This window comes from Tasmannia lanceolata, unplaced genomic scaffold (genome assembly GCF_043159265.1).
Source record: "Tasmannia lanceolata isolate RefF3 unplaced genomic scaffold, GAP_Taslan_0.1 ptg000025l, whole genome shotgun sequence".
In the NCBI taxonomy this organism is placed as follows: Eukaryota; Viridiplantae; Streptophyta; class Magnoliopsida; order Canellales; family Winteraceae; genus Tasmannia; species Tasmannia lanceolata.
The window spans coordinates 14373248-14395955 of record NW_027518702.1 but is presented as its reverse complement, the minus strand read 5'-3'; the positions used below and the strand labels follow the sequence as shown (position 1 = coordinate 14395955).

The window sequence follows — 22708 nt, the reverse complement described above, 5'->3', positions numbered from 1 at the left end:
CTCCCCTTATAACATGATTTGACGTGAAAAGTGGGCAATCTTTGTGGCAACAGTTGCAATCCCACAAAGATTGCTCATTATTGTTTGAGATCAGCAAATGGAGAGGCGGATATTTTGGCAAAGAAGGAATCTACAGTCCCATTCATTCCATAAGGTCCAAGCAACAGCATTGCTCTCTTCGAACGGCTGCAGGTGATTACCTAGAATTTAAAGTCCTTCCAGTAGTGGTATAAGTAGTCACTAGGGAGGAAACATTTGATTTACCTAGAATTTACCTCGTAGGATAGTGATAAGTAGTGTTTGGTTGCCAACCTCGTAGGGTAGTGGGAGGGGTGTTATTACCAATATAGAAGAGGGAAGAGTGAGAAAGGAAGAGAGAGAAGAAGCATCATTCTCCAAGCCAAATTCTACCTTTTTTTTTTATTGAGAAATTTGGTTGGAAGGTATAAGGAGGTGACATGGATGCCACGTTACCGGACAATCAATAATTACCTATGAAACTTGTCTACCAGCTCCAGGGATTTCGAAGCTACATTGCCAACCAAACAAGATATTATGCTGATGTGGCACCCAAATGCAAAGCAAAACCCCTAGCCTATCCTGGCTTTTGTGCAACCAAACACAAATAATACTGGCCATGGTTTTGCTAACAAGAAAAACTTTCCATAATCTTGTTTCAGATACTCACCCATTTAGATTTTACATAAGAAACTAATTTGAAACCACAGACAAATTACATAAACTAGTATAAATTATAGCAAGTTTATGTACATTTGAATTGCTGGGAGAAAACCATGCCCCCTCAGGACCTATCTTGCTTTGGCCTCCTGCTCAGTTCTGAATAATGACCACCCATCAGCTGCAAAATCTCCTCCCACAAACCCGACGAAGAATCCCCACTAATCAGATTTGCACTGCAAGCAGCAACAAACCAGTAATCTGATTCAATCTCCTCTCTTAACTGATCCAATTGCCATCCCGCATACCCAAAAAAGAATTTGAAATCTTGAGGCTTAAGCACACCTTTCTTCACTAGCCCAACAGCCTCATCAAAACTGTTTCTACGACCAAAACAAAGGCCTGGGAGCACCTGTTCAAAGGATGGACACGGCAAGTGGTGGTCTTCAGTTTTTAACAAGAACATGTTAACATCAAGGGGCCCTCCAAAATGCAGAGAAGAGTCTGCAAAGGTGGGTGCGAGACTGAGGTTTGATGAATTCTTGTGTTTGATTTTATTCTGAATTGGCCGGTTTATGACGACTCCAAACGGACCCTCCCTTGGATCTCTAGTTCCTGACCTGAGGAGAAGGACGACAGTTCGTTCAAAGGTGCGAACACCGTCAAGCTTCTCTGTAGCAATAAGGACACAGCCGGTCTCTGGTACAGAAATTGGGTGTGCCCACTTCAGACCGAGCGGGTTGGAGGACTTGCGGGAGATTGCATCTTTGATAGGAGTATCAGCATCCAACAGGTATACCTGGACAAAAGTCTCAAATATGAATTTATTTATTTAAATTTTATTTTTTCGGTATGGGCGGGTAAGTTATGGACAAGGCAGAAGCAAAAAGCGACAATTGTGGGTCTTGAAGCCTTGCTTTGTTTACATCATGAACCTGTTGATTTCATGGAATTTGAAGCAGTGATGTATCAGAAGTAGGCATTTTACATTATTGTGAATAAATAGTTTTGTATCTATATGTTGTGGAAATTGTTATGCTTTTTTTTTTGTGAATGCTATGCTGTATTAAGCTTCTACTAATTGCCAGGCCTTGGTTGCAAATTCTGCCACTCGAAAAAACACTCCATCTTAATAAAGCCTTTTGTTGCTTCGATTGGCTACTATAAATATTTTAAATTTACTCATGTTCAATGTCAAAAGGAGAAATTTTTTCTGCTTTTCATCAGCCTATTGATGGGGTTTTGTGATTTTCCTCTGCCATTCAATTTGTTTTGGTGGTCATGATATTATGACGACACAAATTTGCACAGAAGATTTGGGTCTTGAAGCCAGGGCTGCACTCTTACAAGTTACAACTTGAATTCTTTAGCTTTGTGCTCTATGGTGATTTAGCAATTTTAAGTGTTGACAGCTTTTAACTCCGCCTGTGATAAAGGAGGAGGGTAACAGTCAGGTTGGCAGCCACTTTTCTATGAGATGAATCCCTATCGAAAATTCGTTGGGGCGTAACCCTCTTAGCGACGCGCTGCATCGGCTCACCTTCTTCATGAAAATTTTCTGAAGGATTCATTAGCCGACCCCAACTAGTTAGGGACAAAGGCTTAGTTGAGTTGAGTTGAGTAGAAGTGTTGACAGCTTTTGTTCCCTGGTCTTATATATAGATCAATTAATTTTCTTCTTCTTTTTTCTTTAAGTTCGGTTTCTTTCGACGTAAAATGGGCATAAAACAAATTTTACGCTCAATTTTAAGTGAGAACCATCTTACAGAACTTTTCAAGAACAACAATATACCTGCCTACAAAATTTACGCCCATTTCTAAGAGTCATCTTACAAGAGGAGAAAATGGGAAGTAGAAGCAAACTTTTCAAGAACAACAATATACATCCTTGACAAAAACCAAGCTGCATGGGGCACCCCCCTGGATCCACGTCACCCAACCGCATCTATATCCTTCAATTTTGCATTTTTCAGTGCCATTATAAATGCATTTGAGTGACATGGATCAAATAGGGCGCCCTTGCATCTGGGTTTTTGCCAGGGTACCCATCAGTTTAGCATTCATCAAATAATAATTAAGAGAAAGTGATAACAATTCGCATTTGGCAAATGGGTATCAAGTTAAGAGGCATTCTGCAGTATTCAAATTTTATGTTCAAGGCGGTGTCAATTTACCTGCTTCTGAGACACAAGATTTGCTCTAAACGCTCGCCAGTCTGAGATACTGTGATTGGACTTCTGGCTAGTGGCATCCTCAGATTTACAGCTGTCAAAGGAAGGGTTGCTACTACTCGAACCATCTCCCTCAGGGATTGGCTGATCACTATTTTCTGTGTAAATATAATGTCAAACTGTACATTAGTTTGAGGCAAGTACCTTCTTATTTTAAACAGTCACTACTTATGTCTCACAAGTTCACTCTAGGTGTCAAGTACCCATGTCATCTTAAAACATGTCCACGGTCACTCATAACAGGATTAAAACAGTCCAAGGAGCAGCCAATTATATTGTTCATCAGGGTTTAATCTTATTGAGTTGATAAGAGGAAGATAATTTATGAAATAACATTCAAGATACCTCAAACAATGATATTTTTTTTTCTTTTTCTTTCTTTGCAACAAGGGATAACACAAACATAATAAATTATAAACAATGCACGTTCCATCATAAAACTTTCCCTAACAAGCACCTGTTCATTACTCCTATAGTTGAGAATGTAGACCAAATAAGGCGGGGGAGTGTTCGTGCATAGGGTTAGAGCAATAATTTGAAGGAACTTCTCGTATGAAGCATCTAAGTCATCTTATGATGTTTTGTGCAAGCAAAAATTGAACACCCATTCCTGTAATTTGCTTTGCTTATTTCCACAAACATCCCATATCGATGCAACAAGAATATAAAACTTGGTACAGTAAAAGGAACATATGTACTGACGTGAGGCCTGGCATGAGAAGAACGACTAAACTTGAAAACAAAATTCAAGCTGGCTTAAATGGAACATTCGATATAGTCTCCCCTTAATCTAGAGTATCTTAAGATGAACGTAGAGCAGCCACCTTACCAAGTCATAATATTTCTACTGTTATATCTGGGGCAACAAACAGCTATCTAAAACAGCTCCAAGGCAGAAATTTTAAAACATAAACAGGTTTTCAGATAATGTCAATTCAGGTAGAAAATATACTTCTTTTGATCAATATAGTAACATGCACAACCTATCTTATGGGATAATATCTACTTTGCAGCTCAAGGAAGTTACTTTTTTTTTTCTTTTTTTGAATGGTAGCTCAAGGAAGTTACATATCTGTAGAAAATCTACGAAAATTCACAAAGAGCTCCAAGAAGATTGATCGTTTTTTTTCTTTTTGTAGTTTCTTCATTGAACAGTGGCAATGGCTAAATTGGTGCATGGTTTTATTAAGATAATACTAAATGCGATGATATCTTAACAAATCGGCAGTCAAAGCAGTCCTCAAATTGAAAGGTGGAAGTAACTGTAATAATGATTAAGAGGACGCACCCAAACAATCCTAGTTCCGTAATAGACAAACTATTTTGTCTACAATGATAAGAGGATACACAAAAACACTCATAGCTTCATAAAATAAGCAATTCTAGACAAACTGTATTGTCTACAACTGGCAAATCTCATTGCAGCAAGCAAACACTCATAGTTTCATAAAATAACCAATTCTGGACAAACTGTTTTGTCAACAACTAGCAAATCTCATTCCTTTGTTTTAATAGGGTTTGATGTTATCTTGCCAAAAAGAAAAAAAAAACAATTCCTTAGCTGATATTAACAAGCACACTAGGCTAAATAAAGATCAGTAGACATATATGAATGTGTGTGTGTGTGTGTGTGTCTATCTAGCTCAAAATTCTTGAGAATAGCTCGATGAAAAGAGTGCCAAATTAATGATCATGGATTAGGTGTTGAAAAGAAAGAAGAATAGAGAGATCAAAGAAAACTAATTTGCTAAAAGCCCAGATATAATTAACATAAAAGCAACCAAATAATCTGACCTGAAGACGACGAATTCTCATGATTGTCCTTCCCCATCGATCTCACAACCAGAGATCGGCATCCATAACACTTCAATTTTGAAACCCTAATCTCCAAAACCCCTCTTTCATCACCTCTCAAAATCCCCACCTTTCCTGAATTGTAAAAATAGGGTCTCTCAGCTAATGAATTTCTCTGCCTAAAGGGGCGAATTTTAGAGTTCAATGGGCCTTGATTAATGCAATTGAGATTGAGAGACGAGAGATCCATATCCCTTTTGAAATGGGTAAGAGAGGGTTTCTCGATTCGAGATCGGACTCTTTTTTTATTTTTGATTTTCCTTTCAAAGGAGTTCCCCTTGGACTCTCAGAAGAAGAATAGAGAATTATAAAACAGATGGGGTTTTGCAAAATAATCCATCCACTTTGCTTTATTTGCAAAAACACACACTCTTCTAATTTGGCAATTTACAAATGGGTTCTTCATTTTGAATGAATTTCGCAAATTCGAGTGAAGGCCTATCAATTTCTGACCAAAATACCCATGTGGATATGTGAAAAGACAAAGATTAACAAAATTGACCCTCGATAATATGTTTTGAATCAAGGGTGTGGTAATATCATTTTAGGATGTACTTGCCTTCTAGGCCCCTCCATAAGGGTAACAAAAATGGGCCCCACACAATGCATGGGTTTCAGACTTTGAGTTGCAGTGCGTAGGGCCCACGCTATCAAAACAGATCAGTGGGTATCATGGATATTTTGGTCTTTTTACAAGACAATTTTCATCTTTTCACATGTAAGGACATTTTGGTCTTCTTATGAGAAAAAGAATTTTCACAAACGGATGGCATTACCTGATTTGCAAAATACACTTAAATGTGATGACTCTATTTGTAAATTGTCAAACTAGAATACTGTTTCTGCAAATTACGCAAATAGAAGACTTCTTTTCCACTTAAAAAAAGCCAACCTCTCCGATAGGTGTAAATAATGTGAGACACGCTTTAAACAAACTGTTAGGAGTTTTTAGAGAAATTATATGATGACAAATCTTAGAGAAATGTACGTAATGTGGGCTCATGTTTCGAGAAGTTACGGATTTCGGGCACCTTTTAAAACAATAATGAAACAGGGCTAATCTTCAAAATCAGGTGGTGAAAAGACCCTGATACCCTTCTGACATCGACATAAGTCCTCCTTTTTCATTACTGCCTATTAAATTGGCGCGCTTCACGAGGCTTCTTTTGGTTCGTTTGAATGTGTATTTGAACCGACAGAACCTTAGGTTCGTTTCTATCTTGGCCGTCGGAAATAACTAGAGACGGATGGATGCTTGGCACGTGTTAGAAAACTTTTTGGAACGCTGACGTTATTGAATACTTTTTGGAACGCTGACGTTATCTTTTCTCACTTCTCTTTTGGCTTAGAATGGTAACGTTATTGAATACTTTTCTTTTGGCTTAGAATCTTTTTCCTTCTCTTTTGGTCCTCATTATTTACGCCGGCGTACCTCATTATTTACGCCGGCGTACCTCATTATTTCCGCTGATGTACTCATGAATTCCGTCGTCGTACACCCTATTTCCACCGGCGTAATTCCTCGAAACATAAGCCCGCATTCCATGCTTTTCTCAAAATCTTATGAACGTGTACTCATCATCCCATCCTTGATATTTGATCCAACAGTAGCTCACCTAAAATATAAATATCAAGGGTGGTACCTTTATCGTACCGCCTTTATGTGTTCATACGCCCTTTGGCTCTGTTCACTCACCTTCTCGAGAAAGGAAAGGAGAAGAAAGTAAGCCAAATTTTCTCGTGATTGGACATGATTGGACATTTTCCGCCGTTCACTCGTTCTCTCGGGAAAGCGGATTTACACACGTTGAAAATATAAATAATTACGTGGAAAACCAATTTTCTTGCACACTTTCCCTCTAAATTTTCTCACCAAAAGGATGAGAAAATCCATTTCCTGAGAAAACCACTTTGCCTGCATACTTTCTTTTCCTTTCTTGGCGAAGTGAACAACGAGAAAAAAGAATTCTCTCATAGTTTCTTTTCCTTTCTTTTCCAGTTTCCCACGTCAAATTCTTTTCCTACAGCTAAAAAACAAGTGAACGGAGCCTTTCTTCATATAATTTCTTGGAGTTTTTATATCCGTGCCCTAGGGACAGTGGGCGGTAGGACACCGTATAAAAACTTAGCTTTTCCAATTATATAATTTATTTATATGATTGAAAAATGTCACATTCGAGATTTTATATGATGTGGGGCCGTATATTTCAGAAAGTACGATTCGGCCCACAGATTTTATATGATGTGGGGCCGTATATTTCAGAAAGTACGATTCGGCCCACTCCACTGGATGATCCAAACTGTCCATTTGTTGGGCCACATCATAAATAGGATGTGCCCAAATATCATTTCCGTATGATGATCCTAAGTTCCTAACCCTATCCTAACCCTCCAAATGGATGATCCTAACTCCCTCCACAGATTTGAGGGTTAGGATAATCCTACGGAAAATGATATTTGGGCACGCTGTGGCCCAACAAATGGACGGTTTGGATCATCCTATGGAGTGGGCCATACCGTATTTTTTGAAAAATACATTCGTACTTCCACGCATTATATAAAATCTCTTGACATTCTTCAGTGAATCTCACACCACCTTGACTAGGCTCACTCTAGACAAACTCTATCTTGGGCCGGTGGTACTTGAAAATTAGGGTGTTAGGGTATGGAAAGAGAGAGACCAACAAGCGTATACGTGTCTTTTTCCACTTTTTTTACTAAAATCCCTTGAATATCTTATCCGCTTCTTTTATTATGTTACTTTAAACAGTCCCATAATTTTTTTTCATTTAAGTAGGCCTTATCCGCTACATATTATGATTTATGAAGGGGTTAATTAGATTAAAAACATTTTTTTAGTGAGATTAATCTCAGCCCTTCACGAAAACTTGAATGGCTGATTTTGGGCAACACACTTGGTGGCATTGAAGGTGAAATAACGTCTTAACCTTCATGGGTTTTCATTAATTTCATCTTGATCTTGGGTCTAAGGGATTTTACTACAACAACTAGAGAATCATAGATTTTTCATGAGTTTTATTACAATAATGTATTTTCTCCAATTGATTCATTCTTTCTTCTTCACCATATAGGATTTGCTAGAGAATTTAGCAGAACGGCATTTCGCGGCTGACTTTTGCACGCTCACTTTTCAATAGATTTTAAAATACGCCGTTTGGATAACATCAAGTAATTTTTTTTTTTGAAGAAGGCAACAGAATATATATTTATATGTATGAGTAAGCAGAACCGAGATGGTCCTTGCGGAACAATGAGCAAAGAAAATCAAGTAATTTTGATGTAACCTAATTCCGAAAGCGCGGACTTGGTCATTTTCTATGAGATAGAGGTATGTTGGCTATTTACTAAAAGATAGAAATATTTTGTTTATTTTATATGAAATAGGAGTATTTTGATTATTTTGAATTTTTGATGATATGAGGTACTTTGGTCATCTCTATGAAATATGGGTATTTTGGTAAATTTTAATGACATAAGGGTATTTTGGAGAAGAAGAAGAAGAGGAGGCCATTTCACATAGAGAGAGAGAGAGAGGTGTCATTCCTTGTTTTTTTTTTTCCGATTTAAGCTATTGGATCATAAAATCTTGGATTTTAGCTATCCAAACACTACTTTCAAGCTAAAAAGACCTTCATTTTACAATCATTAATAGTGAAATCCTACCCATCCAAACGGCCTCTAGAAGGCTGCAGTTAATCAATGAATATAAAACAAAGTGAGTTCGTCCAATTATCGGCACCGATATCACAAGACTCTCTCTCTCTCTCTGTATCAATGGAATCTCATCATCCATACATAACGAATTGGTATGGTATATTCATACCATAACATATGAAGAGTAAGAACTAGAATTCTTATCGATACTGGAACTCATAGGGAAGAAAATGGATTTATGGATGGAATCAAATATGCAGTCTTTACAGAAAAAAGTATTCGGTTATTGGGGAACAATCAATATACTTCTAATGTCGAATCAGGATCAACTAGGACAGAAATAAAGCATTGGGTCGAACTCTTCTTTGGTGTCAAGGTAATAGCTATGAATAGTCATCGACTCCCGGGAAAGGGTAGAAGAATGGGACCTATTATGGGAGAGAGAGAGAGAGAATAGAGTTCCAGCTTATATGAGGTGGCGCTTAAAAACATAAGGGACCCACTTTGTTTGGATGATCCAAAGCATTCATTTGATAGGCCCTCACATAGATAGGGTGTGCACAAAAAATTAACTTCATAGGATCATCCTAACCCTTCCATTTGTGGAGGTTAAAATGGATGGGTATAAAACTCCATAAATCTACCCATTTTTAACCTCCATAAATGGAAGGGTTAGGATGATCCTATGGATCTGATTTTTTGTAGGCACCATATCCATCTAAGGGCCTTTCAAATGAGTGGTTTGGATCACCCAAAAAATATGGGCCTTTTATGTTTTGTGAGCGCCACCTCATATAAGCTATATGAGGTGACACCTTAGGAACTCTATTCTCATATATATATATATATATATATATATATATATATATATATATATATATATATATATATATAGAGGAAACTGAGGAAATTGTTGGTGAGCTTAAGCTCACCAAACTTATGGTAAGCTAGCTTGCCCAATCACATGGGGGCCCACTTTGTTAGGATGATCCAAAGCATTCATTTGAAAGTCCCTTATATAGATGGGGGGTGTACCAAAAATCAGCTCCATAGGATCATCCTAACCCCTCTATTTATGGAGGACAAAAATGGACAGACACAAATCTGCCCCATTTTTGTCCTCCAAAAATGGAGGGGTTAGGATGATCCTATGGAGCTGATTTTTGGTACACCCCCTATCTATGATAAAACCTTGCAAATGAATGGTTTTGATCACTCCCCAAAATGTGGGACCCATGTGATTGGGCAAGCTAGCTCACCATAAGTTTAGGAGGCTGATATTTCTAATCATGTTTTGAAAATGGGATGCATCAAAAGTGAACCGTGAAATGGCTTTTGGTGAAATGGTCTAAAAAATATATTATTGTACGAGGGATGCTAAACTCACATAGCCCTCGTAGAAACGGTGGAGAAGGGCGGCATTATTGGATCCACAGCATTATAACTTATAAGGTTGGATCTTTCTTATTAAATATAATTTTGGTGCGCGCAAATTAGGGAACAATGGATCATTGGCAGGAGCCTATGGAAGTCATCAAAAGTCATCTAGCTTCACCTACCAGCTGTGATAAAATGGCATCGGCATTTGGCGTAAAGCTAGAGGAAACTCCATGTCTAAAGGAATTCAGCGAAGAGTTTAATTTGTGCAATAGGACCGAGTGGCATGGAACGGAGCCACTACGAAGAAGTTCCGGGAGTTACGAAGGAAGCTTTGGGCTCATATTGGTCATGGGTTGAGAACGGGAGTTGAACTCTATGAGATCTAATCTCCCGTTGTTCCTCAGTAGCTCAGTGGTAGAGCGGTTGGCTGTTAACTGACTGGTCGTAGGTTCGAATCCTACTTGGGGAGATTTGATTCATTCTGAATGAAAGGGCTGTTGAGACCCAATCGATCTTCATAGATTTCTCGAGATACTTTCTTACGAAGTTTCGTTATAGCATCTATAACTGCCTCTGGTTTGGGTGGGTTGCACTCAACTTAATAAGATAAGTACAGCTATGGTCTACCCCGCTCTGTTATAAGTATCTGGCTGTTTGATCAGGCCTTCATGAAGAGAAGAAGAAGAACAAAAGAAGGAAATAAAACAAGAGAAAAAAGTGATCAGAAAGAAGAAAAAGAGAAAAATCCCCAAAATAAAGACGTAGATGGATATCAGTATCTTCAATTCCGACAAGGTTGTTGTCAAAAAATATATCGTTTTGCTCCAATTGGTCGATGCCATCGAAAGATCCTCACCTACGGCCATATGTGCGTTAAAATCCCAATCATTCCAAAAAAGATAGTGAAGATCAGTTTTGATAAATGGCATTATGAAATCAGATTGAAAATATAGCTACTTCAACCCTTGATGACGACACACGACATGGATACTAATCACAAGATGAAGAGACGAAGGAAGGGAGACGGAAGATAAAAGAAAAAGAGAAGAGGGAAGACTTTCGGAAACTGTGCAAGATCTCATTTTCACCAACTGGCCGGTACTTAGTGCGTGTTTGGCGTACCGTTTAAAACACAGTTTGGCGTTTGAAACACCGTTTTGGGGCTAAACGGCCGTTTGTAAGTGTTTGGGTGCGCAGCCGCCGTTTGAAATGCCGTTTGAAACACCATTTTGAGCGGAGTTTTTGAGCTGTGGGTTTTTACGTGTTTGCCCTCACCAAAACCCATCTTTACATGATGATGCTTTCATGGGTTCAGTTCGGGACTGCATTTGTGATGAATTATGTGCTATTTAAATTACTCATTGTTCCACTTTTTAAATTTATTTTTTGTGAACAATAGTATAACTATTTATGGCAATGATGTTTAATTTTAATTGTGTTTAAATAAGATCCTAATGACCTTTTAATATTGGGCCTAATGAGAGAGTAGTTGAGTTACATTGAGGCTAACCAAACAATGCCTTTTCTGGTCATTTTACCACTAAAACTCCGTTTTGGGGCATTTTTAACCAAACACACAATACCTCCGTTTGCCGTTTAAAACGCCGTTTTGATCTGGCCAATCAAATATGAAAACACCGTTTTGAACCAAAACACCGTTTTGCAAAACGGCGTTTCAAACGCTATTTCAAATGGTACGCCAAACACACCCTTAATCTCCATCCTTAAGGACAAGGTTGATTGCAAGGCGGTTTGAATGTTATGCGCCGGAAGGGTCCCACTTAAGCTAGAATAAATTAGTTTTCATCTCTCTAGTTGTTGGTATGGATAGGAGTCTTAGAGATAAGGGATATCTAGATTGGCTTAGGTAAGTGTTTTAGAGGAATTAGTCAGGTGGTTTTTCTTCTTTTTCAAATTATTGAAGAAAACTACCCAACAAATTGTGTTTCTGCACTCAGAGAAAGACTCAAGCTGAGTTCGCAACATAAACCAGACAATTCATTTAAATAGGTTGTGCCCAGAGAGAATTATCTCCATAAGATGATTCCAAGCCTCCAATTTTTAGCGGGACAAAACATTATAGAACCCTCTAGAGATCAGAAGGTTAGGGTCATCCAATAGAGACGATTTCTTGGGTAGGTCCTATTTAAGTTGGGCCCCAGTCATTGAATGGTTTAGATCATCGAATAATTAATGTGGGACCCACTATATATATTTTAAAATACTTCCACTTACAATGCTGAAAGCCTGAAACCATATATAAGGTCTATATGTGTTGGTATGTGTGAGATTATTGGAGAGGGAACTAATATTCACACCCATAAACTCATGCATTTTGCATCTTGTTAAGTGTCTTACTTGTCTTGAGCAAAAGGCTAACAGGAATAGGGATTTGCTGGGGACCAACAAATGGACGGTTTGGATCATCCTATATGAGTGGGCTACACAGTAGTTTTTGAAAAATAGTGAACTACACAACCACACACCAATACACCATATAAAAACTCATACATATAAGACAAACTGATAAGGGTGTCATGCCCAATTTTAGGACGTATATTCGAGATTCCGTTTGGTAAGTGACTCGAAAGTTCATAAATATAGAAAGAAAGTGAGATAACCGCCCTCTTTTTCTTCCCCGTGATACCCACTTTAGTGTATTTATGACTACTTTTTAGTTTTTACTCTAGAAAGGGTGGCCCAGGGAAGAAGTAGAAGAGGGGAAAATATATTATTTCCCAATATAAAATGAGGAACTTGCCGAAAGGGTTCATTCATTCATCTTCTGAGTTAAGGGGCTTTTTACGAGCTTCCCATCCCGTTCTCCCTTCTGCTCTCTACGCCATGTCTTCCAAACTAGGTCTCTCTCTCTCTCTCTCTCTCTCTCTCTCTCTGTAATAATCTGAAATCTAGGGTTTTGATTTCATATCTTTGTTTTGTAGGTGGGAAGGCGAAGCCCTTGAAGCAACCCAAAGCCGAAAAGAAGGAATACGACGAGGTATTCTATTCTCACGCATAAAACCCTTTTTTTTTTATCCTTATTTTTTCTATTTTTTTGCACATATTATATTGGAATGATTTACTTTTCTTTGATTTTATTTCTGGGTCATTCCAAAAGGGAATGGGATGTTCATATTTATCCTTCTAAATCATGGGTTTTCTTTTTCTCTTTGTTTATATATAGCTTCTGTATTAATAGTTGATCGATAGCTGTTATAATCTGACGAAGATTCTTGGTTTTAGATTCGTTATCTATAAACCCTCTTCCTTTAGGCCTTTGGGGGGGGGGGGGGGGTGAGGGGAGAGGTTGAGATTGATTATTATTTAGCTAGGATGCATCTCCTTGCTTCTGAGATGGGAGTTTCTTGGGCGCGTCATGATTTCCTCCCTTGCTTTTGGTTGTATTTGGATGTGCACAAAGATCGGACGTTGGCCCTTTCTAGATTGCAGTTTATTTGCAAACTGCAATCTTTGCACTCAAATTGCAAATTGGGTGTACACCCAAGCATACCCTTGGCATCAAATTAAATCTATGGAATGAATTGATAAGGGCAATTTAAAACTAATAGCCTTGGCATCAAATTATAGTCTATATACAGTTAGGGCTCTAATAATTAATATTGTTGGTGGCTGCATTTTGTATAAGGTGTTAGAGAATATTAAACTATTAATTATAACTGCCGTCCATCACACCGCGGCGCTTCTATCGTCCAGCTCTTTGTCGTTGCTAGCCTAGTTTCTAATGACTAGGTTTTATACACGTCTTTCTGTAAAGAAGAAAACTCGACTACCTCTTACTACCACCATCACGCAGGAGTCTCCCTCTTGCATCTACCATTGGTGTTGCTATCAAGCCATGTGGCTGCTGCAACCACCACAACATATTCCGTTGAAGAGATTTGGTGCAAACCCGGAGGTTCGTGGGTAATTACGGAGAATTTAGGAGCTCAATGGGGTGAAAACTCCCAATTACGGTAACTAAACCATACCAAAACAAATAACAATCAGATTTGATAAAAAGCATGGGAAAACTTATTCATGTTAGCTTTAGAGACAACCCACAATGAATAAATGATTCTACTCAAGCAGTCAATGCATATAACAACTCACAATGGGGAAAATAGAGGATATCTAATAATCCAACTGTGACAAATAAAGTCTGCATACAATCTGTCTGCATAAAGAAAAATATATCAAGGACCTAAAATTAACACTATTGTAAGGTAAGGGATCTAAAACGGGTAGGGTAATGAAAAAGGATTAATCCTAAGGGGGGTAAGGGGCGGCAAATAACATGAAAACAGGGCTGAAATAATAAGGAAAAGTCTCACCCAAGAAAGTAGCAGCCTCTACACCTTAAATCCGTGCGAAGAGGGCCCAAGAGCATAGGGGAAAAGTCCGTGGACACGATTTGTCGAGGGGGACAACAACCACTTCCAAAATAGTGGAAGATATGGGAGAAATAAAGAGAAGTAGAAGAAGAGGTAGAAGAAGAGAGGTAGACGTATTAAACAATGGTAGGAGGATGAGAAGAACCCATCACAGTTTTAAATTTTGTTTGAAAAGTGTTGTAACGACCACTTTTCCTCCTATTCTTATTATTGTTGTTATTATTGTAATTTTGATTATCACTAATCGTATTGGTAAAGGCACTATTTTTTTAAATTGTTAGAATCACTTAAACAAATTGATAACGACACCCTAGATAATCATTAAAACATGTGGGACCAAAGTTAGAAACCCCCCAACTTAAAAAAAGGAAATAAAATATATTATATATTCCTCTCTCTCTCTCGCACCCCTCACACACACATTCAAGCCTCTAGTGGGCCCTCCCCACTTTACCGAGAATTAAAGAGAGAGAGAGAGAGAGTTAGAGAGAGAAATCGGGAGTTAGTGAGAGAGAGAGAGAGAGAGAGAGAGAGAGAGAGAGAGAGAGAGAAACTTAACGAGAGTGGTAGAGAGATCGAGAGAAAGAGAGAGATAGAGAGAGTGGAACCGAGAGAGAAAGAGACCGAGAGATCGAGAGAAGGAGTTCGAGAGAGGAGAAAAGGAAAGAAAAGAAGGAAGGAAAGAAAAGGAGAGAAAGAAAATGGGAGAAAGGGAAGAGGAAGAAAGAGAGGAAGAAGTTTAGGTTCAGAAATAGGTTTTCCTTTTCCAAGTAAGTGATCCGAACCTTTGTTTTTGATTAATTTAGGGTATGTAACACATGTTGTATTGTGATTTAGATGATTTAATTAGGGTTTTGTGATTTTATTTGTCTCTTTAAAAATCAAGAAGATTGTTTGTAAAATTCCTTTTCGAAATCTAGTGCCATAACTTGATTTTCTATGTATTTATACGTATATAAAGTGCATGTTTTCTATGTATTTCGTACAAAATAAAGTGCTGATTTTCGGTATTTTTCGCACTAAATTAGTGCAAATTTTTTCAGTATTTTTCGTACAAATATCGTTGCTGATTTCTAGTATTTATAAACAATATATGTTGCTGATTTTTCAGTGTTTTATGGTAAAAATAGTTGTATATTTTTCAATAATTATGGCAATATATGTTGCTGATTTTTCAGTATTTTAGGGTAAAAATAGTTGTAGATTTTTCAATAATTAAGGCAATATATGTTGCTGATTTTTCAGTATTTTAGGGTAAAAATAGTTGTAGATTTTTCAATAATTATGGCAATATATGTTGCTGATTTTCCAGTATTTTAGCGTAAAAATAGTTGCAGATTTTTCTGTAATTAGGACAATTAAAGTTGCTGATTTTTTCAGTATTTTAAATCAAAATAATTGCTGATTTTCTCGGTACTTTGACATATATATATATATATATATATATATATATATATATATATGTTAAAGTATAAAAAGATTAAATAATGCCTTCTCCAACAGCTTAAGCTTTTGGAAAAGTTGGTAAGTTAACATGGTATCAGAACATCTTATCATAGGACACGCGCTCAGGCAAGGGAAGAAACCCCACGCATGTTGACTTGGGTTGTTCGATCCACCGATCTGTGGCTCCCTCTCTTAGATGATCACATCCGAGCCGTCCAATTCAAACCATTTTGGGGAGGTGGCAAGCTTATCCCTTGCTTGCTAATTAGAGCATTTCCCTCCCTCTCTTGGTTCTATGCACCCTTAGATCGAAATTAATTCGATCTAAGCTGTACATTCCCCCCCCCCATGCGAAACCCCCAAAATGTCCCTAACTTATCCTATAAATATGACCCTCCCCAACCCATGTTGACACAATTCAATAGCCTACTCTCCCTATCACAAATTCAGTAACCCAAGAGCCTTCTCCCAGAAAAGTTAGTACAATTGCCCCTCTTAAGCTTTTAGAGTAACTGGTAGTTTCACATGGTATCAGAGCCAAAGGCCACGTGTTCAAACATCCTGGATAGCAAAAATCCACATGCAATGGCCAAACCCAACAGAGGGGCCACATGTGTCACGTGTAGGCCAACCCTAAAAAGAGGGGCCACACGTGTTAAAGTATAAAGTTAGATTTGACTCCTACACCCTTTTGACTCCTACACCCTTATTGCATCTTTTGAGAGTTGACACACCAATAGATGTTGTAGTCACTAAACTTGTTTGCAAGGTGTGTATCATTAAGATTGGTGACAGGGAGCTCTTAGGAGATCTGATATGATGGGACATGAATGACTCCAAGGTCATACTTGGCATGGATTGGTTGGCTTCCTTTCATGCTAGTGTGGATTGTTTTCATAAATTGGTGAGATTTAATATTCCTGGAGAAGAGGAATTTCTTTTTGAAGGGGTGAAGCATCCTAGGAAGATCAAGATGATAAAAGCTCAGAAGTTGTTAAATAAGAGATGTGAATGCTACTTGGCATATGTGAAAAAGGAAGATGATAGTGGGGAGCTTTCTGCTGCAGATATTCCTGTGGTGAGGGAGTTCTTGAATGTCTTTCCAGAGGACTTGTCGGAGTTACCTCCCCACAGAGAGGTTGATTTTACTATTGACCTTGAGCCAAGGACCGGGCCTATTTCTAAAGCACCTTACAGGATGGCCTCGACTAAGTTGAAGGATCAGATTTCAGAATTGCTTGAGCAAGGATTCATTAGATCGAGTTCATCACAATTGGGAGCTCCTGTGTTATTTGTGAAAAAGAAGGATGTTAGTCTTCGGTTGTGCATTGACTACATGTAGTTAAATAAAGTGACCATCAATAATTGTTATCCACTTCCTCGGATTGAAATGTCATTCATTTTGTGAGTCTGCTATGTGATCTGGTTCAGTATAAACTGACCCGATATCATCCACGGGTGTTGATGATGAAAATGATGGAGCTTTCGCAAACGAGCAAACCTGAAACCACCTTAAGATGGGGATGAGCGATTGGCTTTTGGGAATGACAGTGTCGTCATAGTTTGATTTTATAGTTTGGGTCCTATTTAGATTAAGCTTTTATCTATAGTTTGAGTATTTAGTTGAGATTTTATCATAGCTTTACTGTAGTTTGTTTAGAAACAGTTAGTAATTAGCAGGATTATTTGAGATGTCTTAAACTTTAATACTATGGAATGAGATTGCTTATGTTAGTTTATTTTAATTGGACTCCTCTCATGTGTTGTTAACAAAAAAAAAAAAATTCTTGTGGTTTTTGTTGTCTTTCATCGTAGCGACCCTATGCGTAATTGGGTTGTTACAAGTGTTGTTTCCGCCAAAATATTTTGGTCGAAATGTGTCATTTTGGCCAAAGCCGAAACGAAATTTGCCTAAAATCATTTTTTACAAGATTTCTTTCACCGAATTCTGAAATTTTGCTTTTACCCTTTTTACAAAATTTCCACTCATGTTATTATGATTTCCACTGAAATTGAAATTGCTGAAATTTTCACCGAAATTATTTTTGACATTTCGGTGGAAATTTAAAAGAAAAACTAAAATATTATCATATTTTTACATGATTTCGGCTGAAATTTCCATTGGCCGAACCTCCGAAACCACTGAAATCGACACTGGAACCAAAATTTAAAACGTTGGATCCCATTTCCTTCAAGATTGTCAACCACATAAGTGTTATTTATGGTCAATAAGCCCTTGATGCATAGTATCCTCATAGAGATGACCAGAGCAACCAACAGGGGTGAAAATCGGGAAGATGCCTCAGATTTGGGTCATAAAATGACATCAACATGATGTCATGCTAAGTTTATCACTTGAATCCCATCTTCATTCTGTAGGCTTACAATTAGCAAACTATTTCTTATAATTTTAGATATTCTTGGGAAATTTAGGAGAGTGTTTTATGTGGTTTTGTGGCCCTAAACTTATGCACTATTCTGCGATTAATTTAAGTGTTGAAATTTGGATTGTGTTGGGGTTTGAAAATATGGTTTCTATGTTGGATTAGGTTTTCCAATAGTAGAATATTGGTGGACACAATGTTTGGGGTTTTGCTTGGGAATGGAGAGCATTCAAGTTGTTCCGTGAAATTTTTTGGTTTGTTCTTATGACTTTTTTTTTGTTATTGAAGATTTTATTTTGTTTGGAGCGATTTCGAAGTTCTCTTTGTTTGTTTGATTTGATTCATAGTGAGGAATATTGAATATTCTTCATTTGGTGTAATTATTTATCTGCATTAGACTATCTCACTATATGAACATCTCATCTCATTTCCTCTATATTCTTAGTCTTTAAAAGATGCCAACAGGCCATGATTGCCATTTTTGGTAATATATTGGTGTTTGACTTTTATGTTGATGATTTAGTTGCTGAAACTAGGGAAAGATCTGTGCTCATAGATTGGCCTAGAATGTGTTTTCGGTTGACTTCTAAACACCAAAGAAAAAATGATTCAATTGACTTCCTTCGAACTTTTAGATTGTGCCAGTCTTAAAAATTTTGTAATTGAATCAATTTATCTTCTTTTATGGTCTCTTATGGTCTATGATTTGGCTGACACTTTGAATTTATTGCGGCGTGTCCACACGTGTTGACCCCCCTTTGGACACTTCTAAATGTACTGCTAGAAGTGTCAGACTTAATGTGGGCGTGTCGACACATTTTTGTATTGTTTTATTATTAAATATTGTGTTTACCTTTATATTATTAACTTCTTTTATTATAAACAACTCTTTTAGCTCTATTTTGACTATTATTTGTTGTTATATCCTCTTTAATAAACCTAAAACCCTAAACAAACTCTTATTCCAATATTATATTCATTGCATCCTATTGGTTTCCCCTTCTCGTTGCATATTGGAAATTGAGGAGAATACATTAATGGTGTGTTCGGCAACTATTATGTTACTGGATTTTCCCCTTTTTTAGGCGTGGAGAATGAGGAAAGCCAAAAATCTCAAAAGCCTCGTTCGGCTGTGTGACCTGCTAAGACCCGTTTCTAAAATTTTAAGTACTTTTTTGACTAAAAAATAGGATTCTTCAAAGCGATAAATAACCGCTTCTAAAGATTCTCGTCACTCTGTTTCTCTTCACTCTGTTTCTCGCCCGTTTAATCGGGCGAGAATGAGAAGCCTTGCAGAATGTGCCCTAAATTGATGAATGCGTTGTTATTTGATTATCTCATGTTGGTTTTAAATTATAGTTGATTAATCCTAAGACTTGTTAGTATGTTAAATGAATATCGAATTTAAATTGTTGCAAATTATGATAGTAATAAGTTATGTACATGTATAGGTGTGTCGCCACATATACGTGTTGAAACTTGAGACATGAATCCATTTCCACAAATCATGATCATGTATACTTTCTGTTTTAGCCATGTCCCTGTTTCTAAATTTCGGGATTTTGTCGTACCCGACACTCCTTGTCCATGTCCACAAATCATAACTTATGGTTATATAATGGGTTTTAGAATCACCGACTTTCTGCTTTGCATAATCCCAAAAGTGGTCTACTGATAAAAAAAATTTCATTATCTTTACATCTGTTGAGAAAAGAGTTCAGTTCATGTGTTCTGATGTTTGGGCTGTGAATTGGGCTTTTGTTGTTTGCAGACTGATTTAGCGAATATTCAGAAGAAGAAAGACGAGGAAAAGGTGACCTCCCTATTCGACTTCTATTTTTCAGTACAGATTTCCTTTGATTTAATGAGCGAGTTATGCTAAAAAAAATTCCTTCTACTTGTGCAGGCACTCAAGGAAATGAGGGGCAAGGCAGCCCAGAAAGGGTCCTTTGGAGGCGCAGGGCTCAAGAAGAGCGGTAAAAAGTAAGTTTCTGGTTTCATCACACTCTGTTGTATGGAGATATGAATACGCAGTTACCCGCTGAATTATATATCAGTTAAGAATTCTTGGATAATTGAATCTTGCCTAGATTTGTGTTGCATCTTGATTTTCGTTGTTGGTTGCTTGTTTATTCTCTAAGATATAGATTACATTCATTGTCACTAATATCTCCAGTTATTTTAAAATATCGCGATATTTTGTGATTTTTTTATTAAACAACAAAATATAGAATTTTTCTCAAGATTCTGAAATGCTGAGAGTAGGTACCCACGTACGGAATAGTGGGTCCCACCTCAGATTGATCTGAGCCATCCACTTAATAACCCTGGGTTTATATCTGTGGCACAAAAGCAAAGACAATCACAAAATAATGTCACTAGTGGAATTTGCAATTGTAAGATCGAACAATGCGGAATTTGCAATTGTAAGATCGAACAATGCGTCTTTATTTTGATAGTGGCACTATTCACAATAGAATGTCAATTGTAGTCTGATAATGTTAATCAAAAGAAAGAATGGACTGATATCTGCACTATCATATTTTGATAGTGGCACTATTCACTCTGTTTTACACCTCTTAAATTAATTTTTAACGGCTGTTACCAACTCTAGATGCCATCAACATCCAATCAGAAAACAGCAATACAAAGTGGGTAGTGCCATTATCAAAACATCTTAGTGAGGAGCTGCCTAAAAATAGCAATTGCCCGACATTATAGATTATGTAATTCAAACATCTTGTCCGTTGAAAAAAAAAAATTGCTCAAGAGCCAGTGTCTTTTTAGCATTTTTCCTGGTTAGTATTTTTGGATTGCAGGAAAAACATTTCTTGAGGAAATTTTTTCTAAAGATTTTTTCCCCGCAATTTATAAGGAAATGATTAATTTTGAATAATATTAGATAGGTTTATTTTGGTAGGTAAGCTGGGGTTTGGCAGGGACCCCTACCGGTTTATTAAATAAAAAGAAAGATATTACATTCGAGCAGCATGCTGAACAATAGTCTTATCCATGGTTTTAAATTTCGACCGAAATCCGAAATTTCAGATTTTGGTAAGGACTAAAACCAAAATTGCTGAAAATTTCGGTCGAAATTGCCGAAATTTCGGCGAAATTTACATTCAAGCATGCTGAACACTAGTCCTATCACAGAAACACAGAATATTAGATAAGTTGAGAGAGAGAGAGAGAGTTATTTTGTAGAAGTGGTAGGTCCAACAAAGGATTAAATCCAACGTTGGTCGGAAGCAATGAGATTAATCAGTAGGCCCTATTTTTTGGGCCCCACCCATTTTGCCAACGTTAATCATCAGTCTCACCTTCCTTTTGCTTCAGTGGAATTGTGAGAGCGCTACAAGTAATAAAAGTATCCAAAGGACAAACAAGGACTATGGGCGAGTACTGACGCAAATAATACCTAACACACATTGGGAAATAATCCTTAATGCAAATCACCATGGGATGCCTTTGCCGGAAATCGGCCCCTACTGCTCTAAAGACAAAAGTATACCATTTCTTGAAATTTTGAAAGGTCAAAATCTTCAAATTGCTTGAATAAATTTACGGCCTTAGTGACAAAATGAACGGACCCCGTTGGCGGTTTTTGCCGCGGCTTCGAGAGCTTGTTTGATTACTATTGGTACCGCAAAATCGAAAGAAAATGACTCAGCAATTGTCGGAAATTCGGCCGCTAGTATTAGTAATAACACACCCACCGCCAATTCCCGTCTCCTCTCCGGCCATCTCGCCATTGTCTCTCTTCTATCTTGTGGGTTCTGAGTGAATAAGGCCAACCTTATACTTATATATATATATATATATATATATATATATATATATATATATATATAAGGATTTGTATGAGCTTAAGTGGGTTTTACGTTTTATGTTTATTGCATTTCATTCCTCCTTTAGTTTACAAATTTCAAACGTGTTCATTTTTCTTTTATGGTGGTTGAAACGCTAACGTGAAAACTTGGGCGTGTTTGGATTGGAGGAATTCTCAGGAAAAGTTTGGAAAGGAATAGTATTTCTGGAATTCCTACTTTTTTAACACATGAAAAAGATAAATTGAAACAACCATTTTAAATTTTACTTAGAGGGAACTCCAATCTATGATAATATATTAGGGAAATGATATCCCTCGCCCCCGACAGATAAAATCCCCTACTTTAACGGTTTCTGTGAGAATGGTTCACTGTTTGAGGATAAATTCACCCCCATTAATGTTTTTCTTTGCCTTTAAAACTTAACGAATAACGTTAAGGGGGAAGGGATATCATTTCCTATATATTAATATCCATCTACATTAAGTAATATTATTTCCTTCTAAAGTGTAGAAAGAAAGAAAATTTCCATCAGAAATATTTTTCTTACAATCGAATCAGGGATTGCAAGAAAAACATTTCTTGACGAATTTTCATTTATGATCGGATACCGGTTGTTTTTATGGGAAGGTAAATGCTGTCCACATTGTCGTAGTTTGTTAATGACACTTCAAAGTTTCTTAACCACTTTTCAATTGGCTGTTAAGAGCATTTAGTTCAATTGTAACAGCCTTTGAAAGTATGTTGGGTGTCTTTATAGCGTAAATCTATCCTCTTAAGCTCAAAAATTGTAACTAAACTCATGTTTTTACGAGCGGAAAGCCATTTCGTCGCTTACGACT

At 37.3% G+C, this 22708-nt stretch overlaps 2 protein-coding genes and 1 non-coding gene across 3 annotated transcripts; 2 read left to right on the top strand and 1 right to left on the bottom strand.

The window, feature by feature from the left end:
• Window positions 1-629: 629 nt before the first annotated feature.
• Window positions 630-5078, bottom strand: LOC143858142 (uncharacterized). Its single transcript, XM_077368773.1, has 3 exons — window positions 4704-5078; window positions 2853-3007; window positions 630-1477 (listed from the first exon to the last, which is right to left on the bottom strand). Exons 1-3 carry the CDS (start codon window positions 4951-4953, stop codon window positions 803-805), a joined length of 1080 nt encoding a protein of 359 aa, XP_077224888.1. The 5' UTR covers window positions 4954-5078; the 3' UTR covers window positions 630-802.
• Window positions 5079-10215: 5137 nt separating this feature from the next.
• Window positions 10216-10287, top strand: TRNAN-GUU (transfer RNA asparagine (anticodon GUU)). The gene has a single exon. It is a non-coding gene; the product is annotated as a tRNA-Asn (tRNA).
• A 2236-nt stretch (window positions 10288-12523) lies between these two features.
• Window positions 12524-20202, top strand: LOC143858310 (uncharacterized). The gene is made up of 4 exons (XM_077368962.1): window positions 12524-12678; window positions 12761-12816; window positions 19811-19852; window positions 19946-20202. Exons 1-4 carry the CDS (start codon window positions 12567-12569, stop codon window positions 20024-20026), a joined length of 291 nt encoding a protein of 96 aa, XP_077225077.1. The 5' UTR covers window positions 12524-12566; the 3' UTR covers window positions 20027-20202.
• The last annotated feature ends 2506 nt before the right edge of the window (window positions 20203-22708 follow it).